This window comes from Lagopus muta, chromosome 5 (assembly GCF_023343835.1).
Source record: "Lagopus muta isolate bLagMut1 chromosome 5, bLagMut1 primary, whole genome shotgun sequence".
In the NCBI taxonomy this organism is placed as follows: domain Eukaryota; kingdom Metazoa; phylum Chordata; class Aves; order Galliformes; family Phasianidae; genus Lagopus; species Lagopus muta.
Genome location: NC_064437.1, coordinates 13,388,882 through 13,400,506, shown reverse-complemented (window position 1 = coordinate 13,400,506; position 11,625 = coordinate 13,388,882). Strand labels below are relative to the sequence as shown.

Here is an 11,625-nt window from a genome sequence, read left to right as displayed (position 1 = left end):
CCGCGGCTCCCGGAGGCTCCGCAGCGCCCCCCGAGGCGGTCCCGGTCCCGGGGCGGTTGCGCAGGCGCCTCCGGGCCGAGAGTTTGGGACGCGCCGGAAAGTTGGGTCTGGGTGTGCCGCCTGCTGTCGCCGCCACCATGTCGGGCTCCTCCAACGTGGCGGCCATGAAGAAGGTGGTGCAGCAGCTGCGCCTGGAGGCCAGCGTGACTCGCGTCAAGGTGAGCAGGGGCCCGGGGCGGCCGCGCCGCCATTACCGCTGGGGGCCGCGCTCCACGGCGCCCCTCGGAGGTGGCTGGGCCGAGCCGCGGGGCAGGGCGAGCGGGGCAGGGCCGGGCCGGGCCGGGCCGACGGCTCCCAGCGCCCCGACGACCCTACTTGGCTGCGGCGCGTAGTCCCGCGCCCCGGCTGTGGCACCGGAGGCCGACCCGCGCCCCGGAGCCGCCCCGGCCGAGCCTGGCCCCGAGGGCGGCCGCGTCCCTTCCCTTCGCCCGCCCCTCCCGCTTCCCCTGGGCCGGCGGTGGCTGCGCTCCGTCCCGAGCGGGATGGCCGCGCCCCGCTCTCCCCTTTCATTTCTGTGCGCTGGGAGCGTCCGCTCCCGTCGGACTGCTGCTGCCCGAGGCGGAGTAGCAACAGGTTGCTTGGCCGGCGTCTCGGCCCTGCGCTGGAAAATGGAGGCTCCGCTGCCAGGCGTGCCGAGGACGTGTCACGGCGCTCCCGGGCTGCGGCTGGGCCTTGTCTCATTGGAGGCACTCCGAGAAAACAATCAGTCTTTGTGCGTTTAACAAAGCAGCAAGGCTGTGTCTCCTCGAGACATGGCTTTTCTTTCACGTTTCATACCTAGAGGCTTTTTATCATTAAGTTTTCAATAATTTCTATAACTTACTGACTGATAAACCAGAAAACGATTGTATGACATCTGCTTAGGGTGCACTGCTAAATCACTTAACGGCGTTGTATTTCTTGCTGCAATTACATCCCCTGCACAGTCTGATCAGTGAGTGCTAACACCAGCTCCTCCTACGCGCAGGTTTCTCAGGCTGCTGTGGACCTGAAGCAGTTCTGCCTGCAGAATGCACAGCATGATCCCCTGCTGACAGGAGTATCATCGAGTACAAATCCATTCCGTCCCCAGAAAGTTTGTTCATTTTTGTAATTACGTGGACTGCTTAGGTATCTTTCAGTGGTAAGTTCTTAAAGACTCAGACTTTCTTCTGTCATTAAAAACAGCCTGCTTTAAGTGGAACTGTCTATGTTTAAAGCATTCCAAAGAGACGTCTGACTTGTACGGCTGGTGTTGGTCTGGTTCCCTGTTTTGGTCCTTTCCTCCCAGACTGGGAGGGTAACTCTGTACCAGACAGATTTTATAAGTGAGTAGTAGTTGGATGTTACAGGGCTCCAACCCGTTTCTGCTATTGTAGCCAAAGTAGTTGGGGGCCAGCTGTTACTGAGCTGCTATCTAGATTAACCTGGCTGTAATGTAGCTTTGCTGCAGTTTTCTTCTATGTTAAAAGCATCATGTCCTTTTTCTCACATAGGATTTGTTGCCTGAAGGCTTATGGAGTGAATGCCAATTGTAGCAGATAAAGCAGATTTTAGTTCTCAGAACTTTGTTTTTAAACTCTTAAGGAGTACTTCCCAAAGAGGTTAGGTTAGTGATGCTCTCAAAGGAGAGCCCTGTCTGCTACAGAAAATACCCTCTAAGTAAAAAGGAAATTACATAGGCCAAGAATTGTATCAACACCCAGATTCCCCTACAATAGGCTACTACACAGACTGCAGTTTAAATAACTAGAAACTGTTAAGTACTCATTTGTACTTTCATTTTGAAACCTTCCTAGGTTCATTAACACTACTGCTGTCACTATGAAGACAACTAATCTGGCATTACCTAAAAATTCTGGTGATAAGACAGAGATCAGGTTTAGATTCACAGAAGTCTTACAAAGACTGAGTCACAGAGCTCTTCTAGAGTAGTTCTTCTGAAGTTTCTTTATTATGAATTTTATAAACTATTCATTTTTAAAAGATAACATTTCTGAACTCACTTGCCTTCCTAGTATTGTTCTTCAGCTTTAAGCAGTAATTCACACGGCAGAACAGGGTTAATATTTTTCTTAATAGGCCCTTAAATGCCTTTTCTGAATTTGGAATAGAGCACTTCTTTTTGCTTATGGCTACAGGCAAAAGGCATTAGAATAGCAATTTAAGCTACTTGCATGGAACAGATTTTTTTTTCTCCCTTTCACCTCTTGCAAGTGCTTCCTCAAAACAGTGAATTTCTTAGTTGTAATCCTGCTGTTTATGAGATGAACCAACAGAGTTCATGCTTGCACAGTCTGTACCAACTGTAGAATGAAGAGGAAGTGAGATTTGTTAAGTTACCCAGACTCCCCCTGCTTTTCAAAAGTGAAGTAGATTCTCAATACTTCATAGTCATCAAGCGACCAGAAACAACTTACTCTGCCCTCCTACTTAATTTGGCTTCCAGAAGATGCAGCATGCTGGTTGTTTTGTAACAGCTTTGATTATCTTCTTGTACCCCCTGGGGGATGGCTTCATGGTTTTGAAAAGCTTATTTTATAATTTAAGTTCTATTAAACAACTGTAGAAAAAAAGGAATTTTTTTAAGTAGTATGCATATTCTTAAACATGTAGGATTGCTTGTTATCTTCTAACCACCTCATTTTGTTTGTTTTTCAGATCTTTTAGCATCTTTTCCTAGCTGCTGATGTCTGTCGGGGCAGAGTGCCTCAAGGAGTGGCCTGGTTTGAAGTCTGTACAAAAGCTTAGCTTTCATGTGCCAAATCTAACTGTAAAATTGCTACTGTTGTCAAACCTCTTACCATCTACCTCTCCAAAAGAACCGTATGCTATTTACAATAATTCTGTTCATGAGGGAATCAGTTTTATATACCAAGCAAAAAATAAAAGTGTTTTGACTTAGTTTTGTGTTGAAGTTTATCTCAGAAGTCGGGATATGTTGACACCTCATCAGCTACTGCATCATTTTTCAGCAGCTGAAGATAATCGCTAGAGCTTATCTTCAGGTGTTCTGTGGTGCTACAAATGTGCCTTGGGCTGATACTCTTAAGAACTTCATCACTAGTATGCTTAGAAGCATAGTAGAACAGGGAAAAACAGGTTTTGGCTCTTTTATGATTGTACTACACAACTACAGCTAACTTTCCTTAAAGAGCAATTTGAGTCATTAGTGTACCTTTAGCCCCTTTATGTTAATACTAAAAAGCACTACTTAGGTACACAATGGAAAGAAAGTAATCCAAAAGAAAATGAATGTGCAAATCTAAGCCAGAACAAAAAGTTAATTCCACAGGTAGTATCAACTCAATTATAGTTATCACCGCTGAAAAAAGCATTAAAAGATTCTAATGGAGAAAATCTTGTTCAGAGATCTCACCTGTTCTGAGTAAATATTTCTTGTAAGTATAAATCAGTCTGTATGCAGCTTTCTCAACATTATCTAGGCAGGATACTGGTGTTGGTTTGGTTTTTGTTCTTCTTGAAAACTAACAGTTAGAGGTTTACAATATTTATTTCTTACCTGATTAAAATGTAGAATGACTCTGTTTAGCCGCTTAACAGGGAAGAAAATAAGCTGTATATGTGAAAATATTTTATTTTGAAAATATTTTTAACAGTTTTCAGTAAACACTGTTATTTACAGTACATCAGCAGTCATAGCAAAGCTTCAGTGATAACTGAATTACAGCCTTCTCTAACATTACAATAGATCTTCCTGCTAAACTCTTTGTCACGTTGGATTTAGCTACAACCATAGAAGAAATAAAAAGATGCAGTTGTACTTAAACATTAAAAGTTTCTACAGAAACAGTTCATATTTTGTCTTTCTGCAGCCAGTTACTGTTCAGTGTTATTACTAGTTGCATTTGAGATGATCCATAGTTCAAAGATACTGTCATATTTCTGGTTGTGAGCAGTTGGCAAGTAACTGTCCCTTACAAGTGAAATTTTCTTCTACTTGTGTCCATTTCTCGACGCTGAAATTTAAGAAAAGTTATTAACAGCAAATTCGTACACCAGTATACAGTGACAACTCAGGCTTACACTAATGCAGTGAAATGCACTACAGAGCAACTGAGTTATTGTAGTCAGCTTTTCAAGGCAAGGGAGAAATGTTGGAGATCAGTTGTTTAGAAGAGTATATACAGACAGCAGTCACAGCATCCAACACACATTATACACATCATGGCCTACATCATAAACACTAGATTTTTTCTTCTGTTATAGCTCAAATACCATGGAATTGCAGTTGATAGGCAACGTAACTACCAATGTCATTAACTGTTAACGTAATGTGCACTTCACCTGAAGGTACGATGAAGTCAGTGTTAATACTGAATGGAAAGTAAGAATTAACGTTTGAGGAAATAGCTTAATTGTTTTTACATTACAGTTCTTACCCTGACCTTGCAAAAAATGTTCTTAGTCAAGCTTACTAGGCTTCCAATAATAGATCATACCAAGAGAGCATTTATCAGTTTTGCTTATATTGGTGTATGTTCAAAACGTTACACAGCATAAGCAGTCATGATATACTGACACTCATCATCCTTGCTACATAGCAGAATGCTTTTACTTTACTTCTTTGACAAGAAGTAGTTCTCAGTGTTTCACTTAGGCATTTCTGTTTTGAGAACTGCACTTGAAGTGCTTTTGTAGGTTGAGATGTGTGGTCACATTTCATGTCAGATGTATTCTCTGTTCCCCAGCAGACTTAGTATAACTCAGACATACCTTATGAATCCATTCGTATTCTCCAAATTTGGAATCAAAGGTTCCCTTCTGAAGAGACCTCAATTTTAATGTAAAACGTGGCCCAAGTTCTTGTATTCCCACTTTCTTTTCACTCTTGAATATATACCTTGAGGAGAAAAAAGAAAAAAGATTAGTTGTTAAGCTATGTGAACAATATCTCTCACTCATGCATTCTGGGGCAAGAAGTTACCTGTGGAATCTGAAAAAGATGTAGTCTCTCTGGTTGTGAAACGTAGCTACTTGTCTTCCAATGAACTGAGGATCGTGTGGGAAGAGAGAAGCAAACATGCGACCAATAGAATGGCCCAGTCGTGTCGTGAAATTATTCAGGATTACTTCGGGTGCATGTTCTGTGGGTTGTTTCCCCTTTCTCTGGAGTGAAAAAATGCAAATATTAGATGGTATGCAAAATTATTTTAATGTACTATCAAAGATAGAGATAAAATAGGGTGTAGACAACCAGGGCCTGATAATATGCCTAATTGTTTTTTGAAAAAATTTATACAAAGTTTGTAAGTAAGTAAAGCAGAAGGTGCTAACATAAGGATCTTTGGATTAACGATACAAACTTAATGAAAAAGCACAAAGTTCTGTATTTCCTCTCTGCTGCACTAATTGTCATTCCTGGCAGCACCCACTACAGTAAAGAATTAGGAGGCTGAAAATCTCTCCAGACATAGCAAGGAGGAATATCTGGAACAGCCTTTAGATGACATTTTGAAAACTACTTAATTCAAAAAAGAAAAAAAAAAAAAAACAACATTGTACTGCAAGTTATCTTTGGCTAAGTAAGCAATACTTACTGTAGAACAGGTGACAAGGCTGTAAGATAAGAAAAACTAGGTTTTATTCAAGACTGGGAACTGCATTTATTGAAATCTTGTATAGCACTTACTTTACACACCCTGCTGCACATGTACTGTACACGGGGTGTTATGTATCCTGTATTAATGTTAGATGATATGGCTATAAGAACACTTGGCAGGCAGTCAAATTCAGTGGGTAACTCTGAAACTTGAAATACACCACTTATGGAAGTAGACTGTTACTGTCTTTAGCCTCCTGCCAGTTATGAAAAAGCATCTGTACACGATCAGATGAACCTTACAGAAGCACAACCAGTTTGGGCAGCTGAATGAACTGAACATAGTTATTGATAAACCAAAGTACACTTTTTATTTAAGGTTTTGTTGGAGTCTCACCTTTATTTCTTTACGCAGACGGACGCTGCTCATTCTAAAATGAGCAGTCGGACCATCAGGAAGGTGACTTAAAACAAGCCCATCTGTTCACAGAGTTAAAAAAAAAGTTTGTAAAATTTGAAATGTAATTTACGGAGAAGCACGTTCTGTTAAATGCAGTATGGTATCACAATATTACATCCATTAGCTATGCCTAATTTACAGGGTTTAGTTATGTTTCCAAAATACATTCAGAAACTAGTTAGCTGGTGTTCAAACATCCATTAAGGTTTGTTTCAATAGCTAACCTGTTATATTCTGTCATCTTTTCAGTACCTATCAAATCAGCAAAACTAAATGAAACTTTCTGGTCAGGAAGGGAAGCTAAGCTTACTGAAACAAACAAAAACAACAACAACAACAAAATAATTTCATAATTTCAAGTGCCATTAATCATCAGATACTTCAGTTGGCACAGTGATTTTTAACTCTATAATTATCCTATAAACAGCACAGTGGAGAAAAAAATCCAGAATAAAGGAGATCTTAAGACACACACACTGAAGAAAAACAGTTTCCCCATAGCCTAGAGCTAACACTGCATTCAGTTTAGTATATACACAAAGGATACTTGGTATTTTGCGATCTTCATTAATGACGATTAGATCTGTGAAGTCCCTTGCAATACACTGTGGAATAATTCTTTTCAAAGCCAATCCTCTGCGATAGTAGACATGCGAGTTGGGTATAACAGTGGACAACTGTTCACAGAATCTCACTGTTCTCTGTAAAGCAGATGAGTTAAATCACAACGCAGTAAATACAGCAACAAGCGTCAGAAATCTTCCAAATTAGGTAATGCACACCATCACATACAGGAACGTATACTTGAGCTTTTTAATGAAACAAACAGTGCTAAAGAAGCTAGCGGACTGCATACACATAAAGTTTCCCAAGAGCCACTAAATTAAAAGCAGCAGCAAAATAAAACCCCAAGGAAATATTAAGTTCTGTAGTTTTTTCCTACATAAGATTGTATGCAGTCATCATGGACTTATACATCACGTTAAACTTGGAGATTAGAAATGGTAGTTAGATTAAACCCATCTTGAATGGTGCTAGAACCCAAGAGACACTTTCTGACCAAAAAGAATCTAACAATTTAGCACAAAGTATCTCCTGCTCATCGTTTCCTTTGTCTCTACTGACAGCATACAAAGAAGTTGTGTTTTTTAAAGTCATTTCTATACTAAAAGTGTAATAAATTAATCACATGAAAACTTCGGTACTGTGCAACTGATTGCTCAGAACAATCTGAGCATGGCATACACACCCCACGAGGTCTGTCTGATGTTGTAATAAGAATCTTTGGAACTGTTTGTCTGTTGAAATATGGTGCAAATTCATCAGTCGCTATATCGAAAGCAACCTAGAAGAAAAGTAAGCTTGTCACATATTAAATAATTGAAGAACAGTTGTTCAATCTGATCTAATTTGATGAAGTTTAACAAGAAAAATCCCAGTTTGCAAGTTCTGTCCTATAACTATTTATTCTAAGACGTGTGGTTTTTGCATTTTAAAGAGTCCAGAATAAAGAAAACTGACAGGTTTTGCCATCAATAGCTGTAACTTAAAGGACATTTAAGGTAAATAATAAAAAAAGGACATTGTGTTTTGATGAATCCAGCACATGAAAAGTAAACCATTAACATCTTAACAGAAAAATCAAGAATAATGAATTTTATCCATACATTTTAAGGCTTTTCTTTGGGGAAAAAAACCAAACCAAACCAAACCAAACCAAAGACGATTAACAGCATCTGCAAAAATTAAACAGTTACCTCTTCGTCATTGGGATCTACAGTTGTTTCATCATAAATTCTCTGATTTTCAATAGTCTTTGGAATGGCTTTTGGAGGTGCCTAAAATAAACATAGATTTATTAATGTAACACACACACACATCATTGTAAAGCAACATTGTAAAGTACTGCAAAAGCTACCATGAGACCGTGCTACCAGAAGATCTGTGTGCAACAGGAACATGCTGTCTTTGCACCCACAACTGAACGACAGCCAGGATGTAACAATGCTCGCCCCTTTACTCGTGCCGCTGTTGTAGAATTATAACACAGGAACTCACAACTTCCTTCCAACCATCAATATACTGTTGCAGTAGGTTAGGAAAAGAAGCCAATAAGGACAAGCAGACAACGGGTGTGTGCATGGTTTGGGCAGGCGGCATGACAGCAGATCAGCGAGGCACCGTGGATGAGAGCACGCCCGCGGCGATGCCCGCAGCGACCCCGCGGTCGGGCGCTGACAGGGCCCTGCTCGCACCGCCACCCACGACCCACGCAGGGCTCCGCCGAGGCCGCGCCCCACAGGCGCTCACCTTGTCCCCGAGGGCTTCTCGCTCCTTCCTCCGCTTCTTCTTGAGCGCCAGCTTCTCCTGAAAGGAGAGGGAGAGCCGTCAGCCGTCAGCCCGGTGCCCCCCGCTCACGGCGCCACGCCGGCCTGCACCCACCTTCCTCTGCTGCTGTTTCCAGCGAAGGAACATGAAGTGCCGCCGCTGCTTGTTCTTGATCTCGGACACGCTGAAGGTCGGCGGGAAGAGGACTCGCTCCGGGGCCGCTGGCTCCACATCCTGCCCCGCCGGGCCCGAGCCCGGGCCTGTCCCCGCGCCGCCTCCCGCCATGCCGCGCTGCGCCTCGGCCCACTCTCGGCCCTCTCTCGGCCCCGGCCCTGTGCCGGGCAGCGCGCTCGGCGCATGCGCCGCCGGAAGGAAGGCGGGAACTTCCTGTGCGCATGCGCACTGAGCGTGACGTTCGGGGCACTAGGTTGAGTGTGAACGGGTGGGGCTGGGGGCAGTCGTAGGGTGGGTGAAGTTCTCACCGCCTGCGATTGGCAGGGCTGGCAGCCACCTGATCGGGCTGCCCAGCACCCTGTCAGCCTGGCTCCGAGCACATCCAGAGATGGGGCACCCACAGCTTCTCTGGGCAGCTGTACCATTTCCTCAACACCCTCTGAGTAAAGAATTTCTTCCTAATACCTAACCTAAATTTCCACTCTTTTAGTTATAGCCGTCCCGCTTGTCCGATCACTACTAGGCTGGGTAAAAGGTCGGTCTCAATCCTGCTAATGAGCTCCCTTTAAGTACTGGAAGATTGCAACGATTGCTTTCCCCAAAGCCTTCTTCAGACTGAACAAGCCCGGCTTCCTCAGCCTTTCTCTGTAGGAGAGGTGCTCAGCAAGAAAGCAACCTTGCAGTAAGATGGGAGATGAGATAAATTATTGCCACAGTGTAACTCATAATCAGGCTTAACAAAATGAAAATGGAAAGCTTTCAACAAACATGACACAGTGATGGGTTTACATAAATGATAACACGCACATGTTACAGGCATTTGCTTGCAGAGCTGGAATAAGTGAGTTCATAGGGAGCTTCTACTTGAAACAGGATTTTTTCACAGAGCCATAGGATGGTTTGAGTTGGAAGGGATGTTAAAGATCTTACAGTCCAACCCTCTGTCAGGCACAGGGACACCTCCTGCTCAGAGCCCTGGCCAGCCTGACTTCAAACACAGTGGCAGGCTGTCATCTGCAGCTTTGCTGGGCAGCCTGTTCCTGGGCTTTTGATAGTAACTTGACTGCCAATTACTTTTGCTCAATTAAAAGCTGTTAAAATTTATGTTAAAATGAAACAGGAGACTCCCTGCAAGCAGTCAGAGATGAAATACACATAAAGTTGGAAATGCAGATCTCTGTAACGTAAACGCAGTTTAAGTACTGCTCCTCAGTGGCACTGATTAGTTCCATTACTAGAATTGTCTCAAAACATGGGTATGTCTACTACTTTTATATACAAATAATATCTTGCATTTTCAATTTATTTTCATAGAGAAGTGAAAAAGAAATGTATTAACACAATTGCATGAAGTTAATGGAAAAAGACCTGGAAAAAACTGAACTGGACAACACATCAAATCTGCTTCTCTTGTGTAAACTAATTATACTGTGTAACTCAGCTTGCTTCATTGAGGTTATTTCTAATTAACACAGGAGTAGATGAAAGATCAAAGGTCTCATTACACACAGACCCAATTTTTATGGCCTCACTGCCATTTTTGTAAAAAAAAAAAAAAAAATCAGCTATCTGTAGTGCCTTAAGGATAAGTAGTTTCCATGGTAATTAAGGTTTGGAGGATTTAGTTGGGAATATACTAAGGATTGTCTGTAATTTTATCTCATCAGCTGATTCAAATATTAGAGACTGCAAGTGTGGCTCTAAAAAAAACATTAACAGAGATTTTTAATCACTGCTGTTAGTAGAGTTTTGCAGGGAATTCTGAGCTATTTGTAGTTTCAGATTCAACTGGAATCATTACCTGTATGTCATGACTCTATGAAGCTCAGTGGCTGCTTACACGTGGGCAAAAACACACTCTCTTTCCTAGCACAGGGAAGACAGCTTCTTAATATTATTCATAGGCTTCCAAGGACTCACAGGAACAAAATAATGATACACAATAATACAGGAACTTCCTATGGCAAGGGAGGGGCAGCAGAAAGACACCGGAAACATACTGTGGTCCTGGTAAAGTAAGATCACAGGGTACAATTAGAATTTCAAGAGAAAGCCGAAGTAATGAACACATGCATGCTGTTAATTTCTTCATAGAAGTTTGACCAGAATATTCTTTTTTTTTTTTTTAATTTTTTTTTTTTAATTTTTTTGAGCAAACCTTTACGTAAATTACCACTGATTGAGTTGCAGTAGTGGAAGCATCATTTTTATTTGTATCTTGCTATTTTTTCCCCCTCTCTCTCTCTCTTTTTTTTTTCTTTTAATTTATTCCTAATTTCATTAGCTGAACATAGACAGGATGTATTACCTTTCTTCAAGATTCACTTTACTGAAAAAAATGCCTTAGAAAATGCAGTGTTCTAAACAAAACAGTTGTCTCTGTGTGAAGAGAGATATAACCTACAGGCTTTCTTCCTGCTACATGACAGTAGCTTTCTTTCATTGGTATTTCCAAATGAATTCACATATGACACAAGAGACAGGACTTTCCAGCCTCTGCAGACAGAGATTCACATCTTTCTTTTCAATGGAACAATCTAGCCACAAACCCCTAGGTTTTTCAAAACTGAGAACTTTCTTAATTCTTCTTATTTGATCTATTGCTGCTGTGCTGAGATATGAAAGATTAGGAGTGATATCATCACTTTTTGAGAGAAAGCCTGTGTTGTGTTTAGTTCTAGAGAGCTTAGACTTGTGATATTTGTTACATAGCACCATAGCGTCAAGGATCTCTGCTGCAGAAAATCTCTTGAAATAAATAAATCACATGAAATAAATTTTTAGCCACATAGCTACTTCCAGACTGCTCCCAGACTTGGGCATACCCAGAACCAAATGGAAACATTACATAGGGGAGCAAAGTAAAATTACAACGTACATATGCAGGAACTGCGTGGGTAGTTTTCTGGATCATCTCTTTAGGACTTACAGGCTTACAGGCTTGCATTCCTTACTGGATCTTGTTTCCAGAGTTTAATCACTATTTTCAATCACCTAGGGCAATCTCTCTAATAGATAAATGGGGATCACGCTCAGTGAGGCTCGGTATTATCTAACATTT

At 41.8% G+C, this 11,625-nt stretch overlaps 2 protein-coding genes across 2 annotated transcripts; one reads left to right on the top strand and one right to left on the bottom strand.

The window, feature by feature from the left end:
• The first annotated feature begins 38 nt into the window (after positions 1 to 38).
• Positions 39 to 2,943, top strand: GNG5 (G protein subunit gamma 5). Its single transcript, XM_048945150.1, has 3 exons — positions 39 to 218; positions 1,028 to 1,183; positions 2,701 to 2,943. The coding sequence occupies exons 1-2, from the start codon at positions 138 to 140 to the stop codon at positions 1,151 to 1,153; spliced, it is 207 nt and encodes a 68-aa protein (XP_048801107.1). The 5' UTR covers positions 39 to 137; the 3' UTR covers positions 1,154 to 1,183; positions 2,701 to 2,943.
• A 678-nt stretch (positions 2,944 to 3,621) lies between these two features.
• Positions 3,622 to 8,766, bottom strand: RPF1 (ribosome production factor 1 homolog). Its single transcript, XM_048945149.1, has 9 exons — positions 8,505 to 8,766; positions 8,373 to 8,429; positions 7,820 to 7,900; positions 7,312 to 7,407; positions 6,610 to 6,763; positions 6,000 to 6,082; positions 4,988 to 5,169; positions 4,777 to 4,903; positions 3,622 to 4,019 (listed from the first exon to the last, which is right to left on the bottom strand). The coding sequence occupies exons 1-9, from the start codon at positions 8,673 to 8,675 to the stop codon at positions 3,978 to 3,980; spliced, it is 993 nt and encodes a 330-aa protein (XP_048801106.1). The 5' UTR covers positions 8,676 to 8,766; the 3' UTR covers positions 3,622 to 3,977.
• Between the last annotated feature and the right edge of the window lie 2,859 nt (positions 8,767 to 11,625).